Below are 20,247 nucleotides of genomic sequence, written 5' to 3'. Positions count from 1 at the left end.
TGTCACCCACCCAAGGTGCAAGCACAACTGTCGCACATCCAAGGCCCGAGCACGATTGTTGCCCGCGGCAGCAGTGCCCCGAAGTCACGGACCTCTTGCAACTCTACAACTCTATGACCTCAATACACATCTAATAAAAGCTGAGTGACTTCAAGGTGGTCCATTGCCAACACATGTTCACCAACTGTTACAGCCCAAACCATACAACTAGCATTTGTACCCAATTACCATACAGAAGGCGAAGTTTACATATCACAGCTATGGTGAGACTGCAAAAGAAAATGAATCAGCCAATAGAAAATGTGAATGGGAAATAAAAAGCAGGAAGGTAAAATGATTATTACCAGGATACCAATGATGAGAAAATTCTAATTGGACAAAAAAATAAAAACACCTACGATAGGGACGAATATGCCGGACCTAAGACAAGACCAAACAACAGATATAAACTGCATATAAAAAATTCAGATTTCGGTCTGGAGAATTAAACAAAGTATTCCATGAAAAGGATAAGGCGATGATCATAACACAGCAATGACATCGTGTTTATACTCAAGCAAGGTACCTTAAAAATAAAATTCAGAAGGAAAAATGTCTGTGTAGCCCTCATCAGCCAATCATAAAACAAAAAAAATGGGAATGACGGCAACAGACAACATTTTTCCTGCCTTCTACGTCATACCCTGCCATTGGCTATGGTAAAGAAGAGCTCACACTCTACTTGAAGACATGGCTTCCGTCATGGGGGGAGCAGCCCAGCACTTCTCCGGACGGGACGACTCGCAGTGCCTAATACCAGAGGAAGTGCTGCTATTCCCAACACAATAACAGGACGCAGGAGAGGGGAGGACGAGGGGAAACGACAGCAAAGCATAAAATAAAGATAGGATGGGTGGGGGCGGGGTATCAGGGGGGCTGGAATTTAGGGGAAAAAGGTTAAAGCGTTAAAGTTTGATAAAGTACAATATATAATGGAAAGAGATCAGTATACAGGTCACAGACTCAAAATATTTTATAACAGTCACCCAGCTCCTGAGTGTCCATCCAACCTCATAATATGATATTACAGCCACCCAGCTCCTGAGTGTCTTATTACCCCTGTTCCATCATACTACAGTCACCCGGCTCCTGAGTGTCCTATTACCCCTGTACCATCATATTACAGTCACCCAGCTCCTGAGTGTCCTATTACCCCTGTACCATCATATTACAGTCACCCAGCTCCTGAGTGTCTTCATCATATTACAGTCACCCGGCTCCTGAGTGTCTTATTACCCCTGTAACGTCATATTACAGTCACCCAGCTCCTGAGTGTCTTATTACCCCTGTAACATCATATTACAGTCACCCAGCTCCTGAGTGTCTTATTACCCCTGTAACATCATTTTACAGTCACCCAGGTCCTGAGTGTCTTATTACCCCTGTACCATCATATTACACTCACCCAGCTCCTGAGTGTCTTATTACCCCTGTAATATTACAGTCACCCAGCTCCTGAGTGTCTTATTACCCCTGTACCATCATATTACAGTCACCCAGCTCCTGAGTGTCTTATTACCCCTGTACCTTCATATTGCAGTCACCCAGTTCCTGAGTGTCTTATTACCCCTGTACCATCATATTACAGTCACCCAGCTCCTGAGTGTCTTATTACCCCTGTACCATCATATTACAGTCACCCGGCTCCTGAGTGTCCTATTACCCCTGTACCATCATATTACAGTCACCCAGCTCCTGAGTGTCTCATTACCCCTGTACCATCATATTACAGTCACCCAGCTCCTGAGTGTATTATTACCCCTGTACCTTCATATATACCCAGCCTCCTAGGATAGACAGTAAATCGTATTACTGGAACGAGTCTCCTAATTGCCTGATTATCTCCCAATTCTCTGCCATAGTTTGGAAACACAGAGGAGGGCAGTGAGCGCTGCTTGTGTTGCCCAGCTGTCTGAACAGATGGTGAGGCAGCATGCAAGGATTTCAGATCAGTATGGGGGGGGGGTAATTTGAATGAATTATTGTAATGTTACACCACAGACAGGAGGGGACAGGGGGGGGGGGGGGGGGGGGGGTATTAAAGAACAAAAGATTTTCCTCTCTGAATATAAATAAAACAATTAATAATATTCCTCCAATCCCTCAGGCTGCTGTCATTATCTGGCTCCTATATAACACTTCGGTAATGAAGGAGTGTGGGATAGGCACTCCCTGCATGTCCTTCACAGCTCCCTTCCCTCTTATCGTTTCCTTTTTTAAACCCCCTTTATGTGCAGTCTATAGTGTTATGTCAACTCTGTTATCAGGAGACTAATGCGTCTTATCACAAATTTAGCTATGTGCGCCTTAAAATCACCTAACAATACAACCAAGGGGCCAACACCTAGAAAACTTTGCCAGGGCCATGACGCTGATACAACTGACCTATTAATAATCGTTTCTGATCGAATGGAAGAATTCAAAGTAGCGTCCATGGCTTCCATTCATGCAATCATGTGTTATCCTCTACCAGGTGTACAGGTGATGTTACAATAAACAAATGCATTCGCAAACACGCATGTGCAGCCAGTAGTCATGTGATCTGTAATCATTCATATTTACATTCTGTGTTATGATGAGGACTACAGAACAATCGCATATTTATTGCGGCGTGAGTTCATATGTAGCTTTCCACAATTATTTGCTGCAGGTTGTTATTGTGAACGATAACGATCTAACTCTGTGTGTACAGAACTGATGACTTCATGCACGGGGCAGCACGGTGGCTCAGTGGTTAGCACTCTGGTCTTTGCAGCGCTAAGTCCCAGGTTCAAATCTCAGCCAGGACGCTATCTGCATGGAGTTTGCAGGTTCTCCCTGGGTTTCCTCCTACATTTCAAAATCATGCAGGTCAACAAAATTGACCTTATACTGTATTAATGACATATGACTATGGTAGGGACATTAGATTGTGAGCTCCTCTTACAGCTAGTGACATGAGTATGGACTTTGGACAGCGCTGTGTAATATGTTGGTGCTATATAAATACTGTGTAATAATAATAATCGCTGCTAGTGAAATGATTGTGCAATGTGGTGTTAGGGCCCACTGACACTGTGTAAGGCGTCTGTTAGACCAATGCACCAGTACAGCATCGTCCAGCATGCCAGTGCACCACAACCTGCAGGACTTGGTTAGACTGAGTTGCTGAAAATGCTTTGTTTTGCACACATTAGGTCAAAGTGAAAAGGCTCAGTAATGGGTGTATGTGTGTTACCCCTGCATAAATTATCTCCCCTCCTATTGTGATACTTCCCCGCCTAGATTGTAAGCTCTTCAGGGAAGGGTTACCTCCTCCTCCTCCTCCTGTGTCACTGTCTGTATCTGTCTGTCATTTGCAACCCTTATTTAATGTACAGCACTGCGTAATATGTTGGCGCAATATAAATAATAATAATAAGCTGAATATCTATAACACAGTGAATGTGACAGCTGGTGAAAAATCAGTCACTATCAGGTGCAGGTGTTTTAATGCGTTGAAGATTCACCTGCAATGAATGTCAATATCACAACTCCGCAGTGGGCCCTAGGTTGGCATGTGCTCGGTTCTGCTTTACAAAAAACAACCTGATTTTTGTTATTTTTAGATTTCCTTCCAGCACACAGAAAACACAGACACAAATTTCCAGCCCCTTCCACACCTCTACATTATAGTTCACGTGTGAATATTACCCATGATCCTCTGGGAAAACAAAACATATAAAACTAATATACAATACATTGTACAATAAAAGTACATTAGGAAAATCAATGTGTGTTTTCTAAAGCAAAGAAAGGAGAGAACCCCAGGATATGACAAAAAGATTATTTACATAAAATCCGTATATACAAATGGTGAATAATATAAGTATTATGTATATATGGCACCAACATGGTATGTGGTGTTGTACAGACTCCACAGTCATGGCACTAAATGTTCATAGGAGGTCCTCACAATCTAATGTCTATATCATAGGGCTCCTATAAAGTCCTAGATCCCTCTATAGTCCTATATCCCCACCATAGCTATATGTCGACACCCTATTATAGTCCTACATCCCCATTATAGTTATATGTCTGTTACCCTAGTCCTAAATCCCTTACTATAGCTATATGTCCCCTATTATAGTCCTACATCCCCATTACCATAGTCCTATATCCCTTACTATAGCTATATGTCCCCTATTATAGTCCTACATCCCCATTATAGTCCTATGCCCCTTACTATAGCTTTATGTTTCCTATTATAGTCCTACATCCCCATTATAGTTATATGTCCGTTACCATAGTCCTATATCCCCAACAATAGTCCTATGTGTCTACACAGTTCTACAATCCCTGCTATAGCGATATGTCCCCTAATATAACTATATGTCCCTGACAAAGTCCTATATTCCTACTATATTTATATCTGTTACCATAATCCTACAATCCGTACTATAGCTATATGTCAGTTACCATAGTCCCATATGCCCTACCATAGTCTACACAGTCCTACTATCTGTATTATAGCTATATGTCCCTTTTTATAGTTCTACAATCCTTACTATAGCTATATGTCCCTTACCATATCTATATGTCCTTGCCACAGTCCTATATCCCCTACCATATCCCTAACATAGCTTTATGTCCCTTATCATTGTCCTATATCCCTACTATAGTTATATGTCCCTTATCATTGTCCTATATCCCTACTATAGCTATATGTCCCTGTCACAGTCCTATATCCCTACTATAGCTATATGTCCCTGTCACAGTCCTATATCCCTACTATACCGGCCATAGTCCTACATCCCCCTAACATTGCTCTGTGTCCCCGGCCATAGTCCTACATCCCCCTAACATTGCTCTGTGTCCCCGGCCATAGTCCCCTTCCATTGTTCTTGATCCCTACCAGAGCCCCACATCCCCCACCAAAATCTCACATCCCCCTGCCATAGTCCCCTAACACATAAACTTTGGGGAAGTATAGGACCTCCCAATAAGTCTGAAATCCAATGTAAACACCAAAAGAACATACATACTCCATGCAGACAGCCTGAACCCATTCTCCCCCATAGAAATAGACTAAGTACATATAAGCTCAGCACACAGATTATACAATAATATCTGGGTGACCCTGTGTGTATAGATGGACAGCTGTGGCCCTAATATACAGGACCCCCCAGACAGCTGTGGCCCTAATATACAGGACCCTCCCCTCCCCCCATGACATGATTGGTGCAGACCCATAGACACCACTGCCTGCACTACAATGGGAACTATCTGCATGCCAGTGTGCACAATGTAAATAATGTCTGCAAGGTGCCATAAAATAATTTTATTCCCATTGTAATCCCCACATAAACCTTGTACAGTGCACACCTGTCCCCTCCCTCACCTGTCACCCCCCCTCCTAGTGTCACGTGGTACACCCCCCACCACAGCTCACCTGTTAATCTTCTGCGCGAAGGCTCGGCGCTCCGCTGCCATTGCAACGAACGTACCGGCTGGAGGGGGGACTGACCGGAGCCCGGGAAACCAGCCTGACAGGGACACCCTCAGCCCGCCCCATGTCCGCCCACACTCCGCCCGGTCCGGTGCATGGAGCCAGACCAAACCTCTGGAGGAAACGTGTTCCCACACACTGAGGACATCTAGTGGTCATGTGTAGTACTGCATGTAGGCTCAGAGCTTTGTGCTCGGGTGGAACCCCGCGGTTATCTGCGGTACTACAAGAGTATAAGTTTGGTTTGTAGTCTGGTGACACTGTGTGGCCGTAGTTAGTACTGCAACTCTACTATTTCTTGCTGGCTACCCTAGTGATTGTGCTTAATAGAATTACCAAAGGAATAGGAAGCAAAATAAATTTTGTAATGTGAAGATTTACCTAGATGCAAAGCTGTTTTTTGTTGAAATCATCCAATCGCATGGAAGACAAAACTCTATAGGAAAAATGTGATGACGCTGGGAAACACTGGCAAAACAGTTGTCATCCCATAACAGGAAATACAGTGGTACCTTGGTATAAATCCTTAATCTGTTCCAGATCCTTGGATTTATACCAAACAAATTTTTCCCATAAGAAATACAGGGAAAATTAATAATCTGTTCCCATGAAAAAATTGCTATTGTTATTGGCATTTTATACATTGATGGGGCTGTAAATAAAAATTAAAACACTGCTTAATACTAAAATACATAAATACAAAAGCAATAAGATGAAATAAATGAAAATTTAACCTGACTTTACCTTGCTGAGAATAGTCGAGTGCCTACTAGGATGGTGCTGAGAATGGATGGGGAGGAGATGTTATGTAATTCACAAAGAGTCATAGCGGGGTGAATGGTGGCAACTGGCATACTGGCGCTCGTGGGCAGTCGTGGCTTTGTCTCGAGAGAGGTAAATAAGGGTAGCGCATGGTGTTATGACTCATTTTGGCCAGTACAAGTTCTAGCACAAAGGTTGTATACCAAGCAAAATTTTTCGTGTCCAAACAGGACTTATACCAAGTTGGACTTTTTCCAAAGTGGACTTATACCGAGGTACCACTGTACTTTTATTGCAGGATCATTGAGAAATATCATAGAAAAGGATCATAGAAAGGATTATAGAAAATTACATTACAGCAATGTTTCTTTACCAGGGTTCTATGGAATCCACCAGAGGATGCTAGGGGTTCCTTGAGAAATTTGTACCTCTCAGGTCAGTTTAAGTCACACCAATTAAATTTTTTGGCTATCTGTAAGAGTAACATTCTTCTCACTGGCCAGCAATGTAAGAGACTTTCTTCCCACTGACCACCATACTAAAACACTGTGAGTTGTGGATAGAGGAGATACATTTCAGCAGCTCTGCATATAAAAAGGTTGAGAAACACTGCCCTAGAGTGTATAGCTTGTATAAGCAGTGATTAACGAATAAAATTCAGCTTTAAATATATAATAGCAAGAGTAGTAATAATAAAAAATGTTTTGTCAAGGCTAACAAAATAAAATTGGGGAATATATATTCAATAATGTATATTACTAATATGTAATGTCATTGTTGTCCAGAAGGTGGAGCACCTGGCTAAATTTCACAGTTACCTGTATCAGTATTACAAAGCTCAGTAGCTCAAGATAAAAGCAGTGACTCCTCCCCCGGCTTCCCTCACCTACTATAGTGTTCGGTCTAAAGTTTAAATTAGACAAAACAAGGACTCCTAGGCTCATCTCGCCTTTCCTATTGAATTCCCTCATCCTGCAAGTTTCATTTTCACTCAGAAATAACTAATTCACTTTTAGTAAAGTCTTCCTTTAAAGTATTCACCAACCTCACCTCTTTAAATGGCAGCCACATACTAAAATACTTACCTTCAGCCCCACTGACCAGCTCTTGGCAAGAGGAACTCCTGACTACCTCCAGCTCATACTGCACATGCATGCCGCTTGGTGCATGTATTCCTATCATTGGCACTCATGGCGGCTACCCCAGCCATCTGCAGCGCCAGTCTTTGGAATAAAAAAGCCCAAGTGGCGTGTTTGCGCCGTCGGACGCAGTCAGGATTTCTTTCTGCAACAGCTACGCAGTACTAGACTGGGTAGATTACTGAAATAGTTGTGTGGGGGGGAGGTAAACATTATTATTTTAGTAAGTGAGAAAACATTTAAGTGAGAAAACATTTAACGGACAAATTTACCTATTTAGGGGCTCATTCGCACATCGCATTGTAACGCAAAGTTTATTGTGCCACAAGTCGCCTCTACAGTGCTCTGCAAGGCACCGACATTAAAGGACCCCCACTGAGCCCAGACACACATGCTCTGTGCATAGCATGCGCTTACAACATTAGTGCGCTAAGGTTGTGTTTACTGCAGATTTAGTTCTCAAATGTCCCATTACACAACACGAGACGGTGCACAAAAACGTGCGCATGGTGTATCTGATTTTTTTTACCTTGGTTATTGACTATTTTTTAGTATATATATATATATATATATATATATATATATATATATATGGATTGCTATGGCAACAGCTCAGAAAACAAAAAAACAGTTAGTCGGACTAGACGGACAAGCATTCTTGTGTAGCAACAGGTAACCCAGATGGGAGGTGACTCCAGGGGTAAAATAATAATAGGGGAATGGGGGGCATTTGTACCTGGGTACAAGGACAGTACATGAGAAAACTTTGGGTCCTAGTTTAAAGTGAACCATTGTTGTACCATATTCCTGTACTGACATTCGTTTCCTTGGCAACCAGACCCCATACACAGCCGTCAGCCATTTTGTCTGGCACACGGGTATCTGGCTATTCACTGCCTCACAGTAAGGGCCATATCAGACAGGAGACTTATTTTTAAGGATTTCTTGCTTCTCACATAAGAATTTTCAATGGAGTCATTAATTTGCATTTGGTTTGTAACCTGGTCACTCAGGGATTGAGTTTGACATGACATTCTATGTGTTCTATGACATTCTCCCGCACTACTGAAAACCATTGTAATATATATATATATACATATATATATATATGTATATATAAATAAATATATATTTAATACATACATATAAATAAATATATATATTATGATATATGGCAACCAGACCCCATACACAGCCGTCAGCCATTTTGTCTGATACACGGGAATATGACTGTTCATAGTAAGGGTCAGACAGGCAATTTTTTTTTCAACTTCTGTTTATTTTTATGATTTCTTGTTATTTACAATATAATTATTGTTCATAGAATCACTAACTTACTAAATTTACTTGTGATTTGTAGCTTGCTCATTCATGTCTGTGACACTTATCTGAGGACACCAACAACAATAAAAACCTGATAGCTTCTGACTCCAACTCTATCAAAATTAAATATAATATTATAAACTCTCTCTTAAACTATAAAAAAAAGTTTACATTTATCTAAACTGTATACAAGAATCTGAATTTCAATAGATATTTGTCCAAAATCTGCAGCTGTATCTGCAATCTGCTCTCAGTATTAGCCTCTAATATAATTAATTCTAGCACATCACTTTCTGTAAAGACATTTTTTTATTTTTTTCACATTTGTAATTAAAACATTTCTTCTGTCATATGGGTTAGTACCATGACCTGCTTCAGGGTAAATCGCTAGGCCTTGGTGGTATCCTTGGCAACCGGACCCCATACACAGCCATCAGCCAAATTATTATTTATTTACTTCATCCTGTTAACGTTATACATGTATTTGTGAATTGAATATAGCTAATGGGTTGTCTGAACTCAAACCAATAGATATATACTGCCAACATCCCTAAATTTTTGAGTACATAGAACATAGGTATATTTGTGGGCAGTTTAGTACATGTCACAAAAACACAAGCCATGTCACTTAAACACAAGCCATAAAAACAATGGATGGAAATTCCATAAAACTGCTCAGTACACAGCACCAAACAATTGTGTAAATCATTGAGCTGTTGTAATAGAGTCTGATAATCTAACGCGTTTCGCAGAATTAATCTGCTTCATCAGGGATTATACAAGACCTCAATAGATAGAATGCACATGGGTGTACAGTATATAGTATTGAGTGTGACTAAGCCTGGCATGGGATGCAGTCATTGGGAAAGCAAGGAAGACGCTCAAACCGGAACCAATGGATCCACTAAATATACGTTTTGTTTTTCTGTGTCAGGTATAATCTCATTGGGTACAGAGGAATAATCAGCAGACTGGGTGAAACTAAGGTCTAAAATGAGAGTCTGTTCCTCAGCTGCAGCAGATGGGACTAACAGGGTTATTCCCATCTGCTGACACAGAAAAACAAAATATATATTTAGTGGTTCCATTGGTTCCTTATTCTACTAAAATGTATGTTTGCCTCTGGTCCTATTGAAGAGATTTCTTATAACCTAAATTAAAAAAAAGTAAATCCCCCCAAAACAGACACTATGGGCCTAATTTATTAAAGCTCTCCTGGGCTGGAGAGGGTACATTTTCATCAGTTAAGCTAGGCAATCCAACAAACCTGGAATGGATTTCCTAAAAGTCATTAGCTATTTGTTAGCAAATGTTTTGAATCCTGGACCAGATTCATTCCAGGTTTTCTGGATTATACAGCTTCACTGAAGAAAGTGTATCCTCTCCAGGCTTAGAGAGCTTTCATAAATCAGGCCTCTTGGTTCTGATTTATTAAAACTCCCCAAGACCAGAGAAGATAGACTATCATGGGGGAACCTGGGTGATCCAAAAAAACATGGTACAGAACTGATGCAGGCAACAACGTTGGCCAACTAATATCAAATGATTTCTAATAAATACATTCCAGGTTTGCTAGATCACCCACAATAGTCTTTCTTTTCTAGTCTTGGAGAACTTCAATAAATCAGGCCCATTGAGACTTTGGCCCCAAATTATGAAAGCTCTCCAAGGCGAGAGAGATTACACTTTCATCATGAAGCTGGGTGATCCAACAAACCTGGAATGGATCTGGTCCAGGATTTAAAACGTTTGCTAGCAAAGAGAAAAATCCCTTCCATGTTTTCTGTATCACCCAGCTTCACGTCTGAAAGTGTATTCTCTCCAGCCTTGGAGAGCTTTCATAAATCAGGCCCTAAAACTTTCCTAAAACAAATGCACGGAGCTTGGCTTTAATTAAACAAATACAGGATACCTGCAAAGGTACAGCACTGAATATGAGTGTGTACAGTTCTCTGGTGGCAAAATGTTAAAATGTGAACGTTTATCTCTTAGGGGTCTCTATTTATAAATGTGACATTCACTGAAATATTCCCTGATGGAGAATCTTCCAGGTCAATGTGTTTCGATGGCAGTGACTGAATTCTCCACCAGGGAATGTTTCAGTGAATATCACTGCTTTATGAATAGAGGTCCTTTTACACCGTGCACTTTGCAGAGCGGAGTGTTTTCTATGTCAGGTTTGTCAGACACACACACTTGCTTATGTATATACACTCTTCTTCCCAGCAGGGAGCTCCCAGGAGTTTTGACTCAGGTGTTCAGTACATTTCAGTCTCCAGGAGGAATCAGAGTGAGTCACAGACTCCAGAGAGGTCCAGCCTGCCAGAGAAAGAAAACTAAAAGACACCAGAGCCACCAGCTGTCAGGTAAGTGCCCCTGTTATATTATTACCCCACTCTGATTGCCCCAGTTACCCCACTATCATTGCTCCCACATACACAGGTCTTCTCTTTTCACATGGAAGTACTTTACAATCCACTGATCACAGTTCTCTAATAATTCTCAGAAAGTCTTGTGACTTCTATTGTTAACACTGTGCTCACAACAGGGACGACGGATCTGACACAGGGGATGGTGCGCAGAGATCTGTAAGGAATATTCTGTACATAAAGGAAGGAAAAAAAAGTCTCATTACACATAAAATTCTTTATATTTTGAAAATTGCTAGAAGGGACTATTGGTGACAAGCCAGGGGAATTAAAGACCCACCGTTGTGAACAATATGGTATATTGGTTCCTTATAGGGTTCAGACATGGAATGATAGTATTCAGCGTATGAATTTGTTTTTTATTTTTTGTGCCAATATTCGGCTTTTATTCTATAGTATAAAGCTTTTTTCCCCAAAAGAAAACTGTATTTTTTGATGGATTCCAAAGCTAAAGCAACCTGCTCTCAGGGTGACAACGCTGCAGCAATTTTATTGCAGAACAAACAGTGTGTCACCTTGATAAAGGATCAGAAAACCCAACAGATCTGCTGACATGCTGTTTTCTTATTACTGACAAACTGCGCCATTTCAGCAGGACTGAAAAAAGAAAGAAAACAATGCAGTGACTATAAAGGAACAGCTTATTCTTACTTATTCCACTGCGTGTATTGCATAATTCACCTTTCTTTCACTGCCAGAAAATCGCCATTCCTGGTCCCCTATTGAGGGCTTTTTACCTGCTGACCCTCTACATCAGTACTGTGTCCTATTGCTTTTTGGTAGGAATCCCAAAGTGCAGAGGGGGACCAGGAATTCAACACACCTGAAAGTGAACACACCATGGCAATGTTCACTCCGGAACAGACTGAATACTTTCAGTGCAGACAGTTGCTCTTAATAAGTAATAACAGCGTTCTATATAAGAGTTCTGATATCACTCAAAAAAACAAAAATAAAAGCCAATATTTTCCAGATATAGCTAAGGAAATCTTGGCCTGCAAATATTCTCTTATGTTTGTGTGGGCTCATCATGCCAATGACCGTGTTGTAGTCACAATATGAGATTACTATAGAGATCATTGTCTGCCATTTTGCATTACTTCATTGGATTCATGCAGTTTGATATGTTTACATCCAAGCTTTGAGGTCACCCAAAACAAAGCAACTTTTCTTGAATAAAATGAGTATTTAGACTTTCTCTGTCCATGAATGGGCTGCTCTTGGACAAAATATATATATGTGTGGATATTGCACAACGGAGGTGGGAGATGCCCTCGAAGAGGCTTGTTACAGCAGATAACCAGATCTTTTCTGACCTTCAAAGAGGAGACATTTTAAGCAGCCTAAACTGCATGAATATACAGAGCTCCATGCTAGAGATACTGGAGTTTGTTTACTAAAGATGTACACAGTGTTCACTTTGCAAATTGAATAGCAAGATTATTATTATTATTTTTATTATTATTATTAATAATTATATTGATAAACAGGATTTATATAGCGCCAACAAATTAGGCAGTGCTGTACATAAAATAGGGGTTGCAAATGACAGACAGATACAGAGAGTCAGTCACACAGGAGGAGGAGAGGACCCTGACCAGAGGAGCTTACAATCTAGGAGGTGGGGGAAGTAACACACAATAGGAGGGGAGATATGGAGTGGTGGGAAGTAGTGAGGTATTAGGGGACAGAAGAAGACAGGTAGGAAAGTTTGAAAAAAGGGGTTTTGAGTGCTCGTTTAAATAAGCAGAATGTAGGAGCAAGCCAAATAGAACAAGGAAGACCAGAGAGTCAGGGCAGCTCTAGAAAAGTCTTGAGGCTGTGCGTGTGATGAGGTTATGAGAGAGGAAGTCATTAGTAGGTCATTGGAGGAGCGAAGAGAGCGGCTGGGGGAGTATTTTATTATCAGGTCAGAAAGGTAAGTGGGAAAAGAACTGTGTAGGGATTTGAAGGCAAAGCACAGGTTGAATTTGATTCTAAGGTGAAATGGAAGCCAATGAAGAGAAATACAAAGAGATCCAGCGGAAGAGGAGCGGAGGGAAGGATGGATGAGTCTGGCTGCAGCATTCATAATAGATTGTAGAGGGGAGGGTCGGGTTAGTGGAATACCAGAGAGGAGGATGTAACAGTAGTCCAGACGAGAAATGATAAGAGCGTGTTCAAGGAGTTTGGTGGTCTCTGGGGACAGGCAGGGGCGGATTTTGGAGATGTTGCACAGGTGACAGGACCTGGAATATCTATATATATATGAAGGGGAAAACCCTGCACAAGACTGAAGGACTGATGTGAACACAACAATATTTTATTCACTTAGAAATGTATACCATCACTTTGCAAAATGGAAATTCTACACCTCTTTAGTAAATCAAGTCCAAAGTAATTTAATGATTTTTTAGCACTGTATGTAAATACCTTTATTTACCTAATAAATATTGTATATACTCAAATATAAACCAATCTGAATAGAAACCAAGGTACTTATTTTTAAATAAAAATACATTAAAAAGCTGTAACTCGAATTTAAAGCAAGGCACAAGGGTATTCAATATAAATGCCAATAAAATTACCTTTAAGTAGTATATCTATTAAGTGGTATTTTTAAAATGAAACTATCATGGACTGTATATGGAGGCTGTATATCTTCCTGCTCCTGTTTTTACTTTACATGGGGACACACCACTATCTACTGGTGTAACCCCCCAAAAAATGAGATTTTTTTCTAATAAGGCAAGACATTGTTGGTTTATACTAGAGTTTATACAGTAATTAACTGGCCTTCCTTGTGTACCTACCATGACTGTTTTAGTGATAGCATTTTACTTGGTATGCAGAATATATGGTACTCCAGTCATGTCTTGTATTTTATATTTATTGCTTAGTGACATACTGAATAAATTAAGTATGTGCACTACTGTGCAAGCACTGGCTCAGAGTTTGACCCAGCCCATTTTGTTCTCCATGGGTGCTGCATCTAGTTTTAACCAAGCACATTCACAGTAGCGCCCCACAGGTGTTTTGAGCATAGGAGTTGAATTTTCATGCTCTTAGTCTGATGGCTGCCCTTCAGAGGATCATGGGGAAAAAAAAGGTCTAAATTTCAGGTTACACTAGCAGAGTAATAACTAATTCCAAAATAATATTTTTTATAATATTAAATAAACATTTTAAAAAAACATTTTATCTGCAATGCAACTAATGACCAGCTTTTATGGTCCTTGACCCCCACCTATTGCACCTTACTATTTACTCATTGGTGGAAGGGTAGAACAGGTTGGACCAAACTGGTTGCATTGGGGCCAGGGGTTTTAACTAGGAAAGGATACCTGGGAGCAACGGCTTCTCTGCATCTTTTTTATCTTGTTTTCTGTTGGGATGTTGGTTCTTCAGCCTTATTTTGACTAAGCCCAGTACATTAGCTATCACCTATAGTCCCCAATCCACTATAGAGACACCTACCCAACAGTGAACTCCAATCTTGCAGATTCCATCAGCCCCCTCCACGTTCTCCAACCCCCCTCAAAGACACCACCAAAGTTGCCACATTTGTTCTATTCACAGATCATTGATGCCAGGGCACTCTTCCTCCTACTGGTGCATTCTACCTTTTACTTTTTCTCCTACTGGCCACTAAAACTGAGTAATTTCTTTAGCCTACCTGGCACTAATACCAGGGAATTATTTCATAATTATTAAAGAAACTGCCACTAATGACAGCTCAGTCTTTTGTTCCTCCCATTATTGTTCCATATGACCACTGAACTCGGGGACCTTTTTTCTTCTAATTACCACTAATGCCTGGGTGTTTTTCTTTCTATTGGCTATTGTCAAGAGAATAGTAAAGAATAAGTGTATATTGAAAATTCACTTATCCTTTTATAACCCATGCAATTACTAAACCTTAGCCACTCTCCCCCTCTCTGGATGCATTCTTACTTCAATCTGCTTTGGTTGTGATGTTGGTTTACATCCAACCTCACAAATGTCAAATGTTCTGTCCGTGCCTGCCCATTAAATCCCAATAGACATCTATAGGGTCATTTCCCAAGCATATCTGTTGTCACCATTATTGTCACAATTTACATTCCTATTGTCACTATTGTCACTGTTATGGTCATTTACATGTATTCTCATGATATGATGATGCCTGCATATTGTCATGATTGCTCGTGTATAATTTTTATGATTGTTCATTTGTTCTGTTTTATTATTTCCATGCATTGTCCTGACTGCTTGATGCCTACATATACTTTTGTATATGTTTTGCCTCTGTATTATCAAGCCAGTACTGTTATTACAGCAAGAAATTACTGTATGATAAAACCCTATGTAAGGGTGTCATGCAGGGCACTGGTTACACAGGTAGACCTGCACTCTTCCATTGCAGTCTGCTGGACTGAGCTATCTGATCAGCAGCTCTGTGCAGGACATGTCTGGGCTGTGACCCCTGTAGCATGGAGCTTAGGGCAATGCCTCCTCTCTTTCAGCCCAGCCCTGTCAGCACTATTCTCTACAGCAGTAGTTGCCAACCAGTGGTCCACAAGAAAATTTTGGTGTTCCACAGAAAAATTTGGACATTATTTGCAATTTTTATGTTTTATTAATATTAAAACAAAAATATTATTCTAATAAATTCTCATATTCTGAATGACAATTTTCGCCTTTACTTTGCACTGATATCACAAATTGTACTAGAGACGGAAAAACAAGAGAGGTGCAGCGTGACGTCAGTGTAGTATAAAGTTGTGTGAGGCAATCATTGCCATACACTTCAGTATTGTTTCCACCATTACAATAGTTACCCTGCTCCGCAAATACCGATTCTCATCCGATTGTTTCCTTTGTTTCTTTCTCAGATGCTCTTTTAGGTAAGTATACCTGTGTATATTATTTAACTGTTATATTTAATGGCATCAAATAGTTTGACTTTGATAACTACAAATTCTCGTTTGGCCTTAGATTGGAATGAAATAAACCCATAATGAGTGAGAAAAAGCAAACTAATATTTTGCATTTCATTAGTAATAATAAGATAATGCAACTAATGATAATAGTAACAATAGTAATATTTCACTTAACCGTGAGCTGATCAATGAATCAGAGCCGCCACAGTCCTTGTCAGGCACCATTAGGAAGAACATTATTTTACACATGTGTTTATCTTTTTAACAAAAATTCATATTAATGGTCCACAGGATTTAAAATTATGAATTTAATTGTCCGTGAGGTCCGAAAGGTTGGCAACCATTGCTCTACAGCAATGTATTCTGAATGCAAGGTGCCATGAAAATGCAACCCTAAAGGTGGTTTAACGATGCTCAGGGCTCTCAGAGCTGTGAGTCTCCGAGACCCAAGCAATCTTATCCTATAAGAAGTACATACCATTAAATTCTGAATGGTAAAAAGCTGACAGTAGGCTTCTCCAGCTGCTCTTTAGTCTTAGCCCACTTTGTCATCCACTTACAGTGCTTTGTGTCTGCAGACAAACAACCATAGCAGTGAGGTACATGGAGGGGCAGATATAGGGGGCGTTCTGCTGTACAAGGGCCCCGGACCCTCCTCAGCCAACAGGGGACCCCATGTCAGTTTAAAAGGGAAACAAGTCAGTTCTACACAGGAGCCCACTTTTGGCTATGTCCGCCACTGGGTGCATGCACACCCACAAACTTTTGGAGACAGGGAAGGGGACATTTTTAGCTCTTGCTTTTTTATGGCTACTTTTCTATTAACTTAGGATGAAAGGTTTACTGCAAAATAACACTTTTTATTATCTAAAAAATGTTTTTTTTATACAGAGGTTTATATTTCCACCCAAAAGAGGGACAACTGAGGAGTAATGATGAATTTCTGAAAAAGGAACAGTCCCTCCAAATCAGGGACAGTTGGGAAGTAGGAGTGCAAACCCAATAGCTCTTCTTGTTCCTAGACCTCTGATGGCTCCATCAGTATGATACAGAGATCAGAGGCAGGCTTGGATGAGATTTTCCTTCAATAATGTCAAACTATTGATAGGTACCTATGAAGAGATCCCCTCTGACTTCTTGTTGTGTCTTCTATCTGATTGGTTTACCTAAATTTTCACAGTAAGCCGGGGTCAGATCATTGTGCGCATTCAGTTTCAGATGTACAAACACTGTCTCAGGTTAGGAGAAAGCTCTGGATTCAGTTTTGCATATTTAGGTAACAATTTGCCTTTCAAAATAATTCCATGTGTATATTTTCCTGTTTTTCATTTCTGTAAAAACAAAAACATTTCCTACAATCCTTTCTGACTCAAGTAGTAGGGTATGAAATAATTGCAACCGCAGCAGCTGTACAACGGGTCATGCATACAGAGAAACCATTTTCTACTGTGATTGGTTACTTATTCATTCTGTTTCACTTGTGGTTAAATATTGTGGACACATGATGGTTCCAGTTTCAAGCTCTGATGAGTTTAGGTAAAGGGACAGTTTGTCTTTTAGGTATTTTAGTTTGTGTTAGAGTTTGCTTCATATTTCTAAAGCTCTGTACAAGTGTCAGATAGACATCGGATATTGTGATAGATTCCAGTGACAGAAGGAAGAACGAGCATTGTACACTCAGCGCCATTTTGTTCCACGAAGAGGAGAGAAGGGAAGACGAGCAAGCAGCACCCCGCTGTTCTCTTCCCCATCGGAACATACAGCAGTCATTCCCACCAGGGCAAACTGATGGATGACATCAGGGAACACATGCTTTTAGAGGGTGCCTCATTCACCCCGCTGGATATTTTATTTACTGTGATCTGTTACAGTGGAATATTTGGAATCCCTGGCATCCCCAGATAATAAGGAAATTAGTATGTGATTTAAATGTCTTCTTTTCACCCGTAACAGAGATATCAGGTGAATTGTTTTGCAAGAATAATCCACAGAACAAAATAATCCAAAGCAAACAATGAGACCGGTGATGAATGTGATAGTAAAGGTTACATTTTAATGGGTTGGGAAGAGTTACAGCAGTTGACACTCTTAACCTAAAGCAGAACCATGGATAAAAGCAGAAATGACGTATACAATATAATGCAGTCTAACATCATTAATAACACAGCAGTTTTTTGTTCCTCCTGGTAATACAGATCATGTTGGCAGATCCATCAGTTTTCCCTAACATAACAGTGTTCATTCTGCAGTGAAATCACTTGTGGACAGGGTAACCTTTAACTTGTAAAACAAATATAAAAACCCAAATTCAGGTAACACTGAAAAATCCTAACTTTGTCATTTAACTTAGAAGACTGGGGACAAACCATGGTGCTATAAAACTACAGTGCATGGAGTACTGCTGTCATAATGTCAGGTCTACTCTCATCATCAAAGATTGCCAAATTCCAAAGACAATCTGAAGAGGGCCCAGCATTTCATTTGACCGGCCTTAATAAATATGCATATGGAAAGTTTAAAATAAAAAATGCAAAAAAAGGCAAAGGAAATCCTCAAGAGAGAGAGGAATCCTTAATAGAAAGGAACCCAGATACCAGAGTTTGTCTTTAAAATTGTCTTTTCACCAAAATCCCACAGTTACATTATTGAAACCCATACAGCCCCCCTCCACACACACATTATTAAAAATCACACGTTTTTAATACCTGCTCCTTGTCTGGATTAAACATCTTCGGCCATCTTGATAGATCAGGTGGGAATGACTTAACTGCTACATATGGGAATGAGATTTAATTCCTGGTAACCTGGAGTATGCTGCAAGACTCATCATTGTACCCAAAGCTGCTCGTGCTGCTAGAAAACAAATACAACTTTATTACGACCTCCAGAAAAATACTGAATTATGGTATCAGATTCAGACATCAGGGAAAAGTTTTCTTTATTGCTTGCTATGGATGTGTATATAGTTGAACATCCATATTCTAGGGTCATGTTTTATAAATTTGTTTTCTGTAAAATTATGGTGGCACGTTAAGGCAGCCACCAAGTACGTTTCATATTATCTCTTTTATAATCCTTGCCATGTTTTATCTTTTTTTCAGAGCTTCGGTCTCAATGTCACTTCAGCTGTTTTCCTGGATTTATTTAAAAATTTACTCAAATTTATTACTATTTACTCTTTTTTTCCAGGTCGCCAAAATGAGTTGCTTTTCATTCTTAAAAACAATGATGTTCATCTTCAATGGCATCATATTTGTAAGTATAGAAACTTCCACTGGTAGCCTGTAATTTTGATAATCAGGAAGTACTAATTGAATATTTATAACAGAAACAGGGCTCAGCTAATCCCGCTCATGTTTGCCTAAATCAACTGTTGTCACAGCATATATGATGTATGCCAAAATTACAAATGTTTGCAAAATCCTGACCATGACAAACTATGTGAGCTTGTTGGACATCCTATTATAAAACAATGGACAATATGATAGAGTTCCTCCCCTCTGTGGGTCTAACAGCCATCTGATAAAGCTCTCCACAAATATTGAAGCATGTCTGGGAATTTTTGCCTACTGAGCACTTGTGAGATGAAGTGCTGATGCTGGTCCAAAGGACCTGGCTTACAATTAGCTTTCCATTTTATCCTAAAAGCTTGGTTAAGGTCAGGGCTCTGTCTTCACGGAGCTGGCTATGTACACAAGAGCACAGGAATAGAAAAGGGTTTTTCCCAAACTGTTACCACAAGGTTGGAAGCATACAGTTGTTTAAAATGTCTTTGTATGCTGTAATAATAACAAAACTCTTTACTTGAAACACATAAACCCAATAAATTTAAAGAATATACACAGCTTGTGGCCGTATTTTGTATCTTTAGAGCCTCTGTTCAAAGTCTTTTTTCTCTTCTCTTTTTCTCATTGAATCCCTATGCACTCTGCAGAGATAATTGGGAGACCTGAGATTTTAGTTAGGTCTTATGCATTAATGTCACAAAAGAACATATGTAAATTGACCATTGTTTGCATCATAGTTACCGTATTTTTCGGACCATTAGACGCACCAGGTTTTCCGCACGGGAAAACAAGAAAAAAAAAATTCATTTGATTTCCCCTGAGATCCAGCGTGCGGCACTTGTGCCCGCCCATGAAGGCGGCGCCGATCGGCATTCATCAAATCAATCGGCGCCGCCTTCG

At 40.1% G+C, this 20,247-nt stretch overlaps 2 protein-coding genes and 1 long non-coding RNA gene across 7 annotated transcripts in view; 1 reads left to right on the top strand and 2 right to left on the bottom strand.

Moving 5' to 3' along the window:
• LOC140322917 (uncharacterized) overlaps positions 1-703 on the bottom strand; it is a 6,829-nt gene extending 6,126 nt beyond the window's left edge. Inside the window, exon 1 of the long non-coding RNA XR_011919270.1 lies at positions 566-703. This is a non-coding gene — a long non-coding RNA (uncharacterized lncRNA). The remainder of the gene's footprint in view (positions 1-565) is intronic.
• The window catches only part of DOCK6 (dedicator of cytokinesis 6), a 99,610-nt gene extending 94,001 nt beyond the window's left edge, over positions 1-5,609 (bottom strand). For 4 of the 5 annotated variants that reach the window (XM_072399561.1, XM_072399563.1, XM_072399564.1 and 1 more), the window contains exon 1: positions 5,450-5,609. In XM_072399561.1, the coding sequence (XP_072255662.1) occupies positions 5,450-5,490 (41 nt within the window). In that variant the 5' untranslated portion in view covers positions 5,491-5,609. Of the gene's footprint in view, positions 1-714; positions 775-5,449 lie in introns of those variants that run through there. The other variant, XM_072399562.1, reaches the window with a different exon arrangement.
• A 5,347-nt stretch (positions 5,610-10,956) lies between these two features.
• Positions 10,957-20,247, top strand: part of TSPAN16 (tetraspanin 16) — a 19,354-nt gene continuing 10,063 nt past the window's right edge. Inside the window, exons 1-2 of the mRNA XM_072399559.1 lie at positions 10,957-11,096; positions 19,250-19,315. Coding sequence (XP_072255660.1) covers positions 19,259-19,315 — 57 coding nt within the window. The 5' untranslated portion in view covers positions 10,957-11,096; positions 19,250-19,258. The remainder of the gene's footprint in view (positions 11,097-19,249; positions 19,316-20,247) is intronic.

This window comes from Pyxicephalus adspersus, chromosome 2 (assembly GCF_032062135.1).
Source record: "Pyxicephalus adspersus chromosome 2, UCB_Pads_2.0, whole genome shotgun sequence".
Lineage (NCBI taxonomy): Eukaryota > Metazoa > Chordata > Amphibia > Anura > Pyxicephalidae > Pyxicephalus > Pyxicephalus adspersus.
Note: the sequence above shows the minus strand (reverse complement) of the source record. Positions and strands in the feature narration are given on the sequence as shown.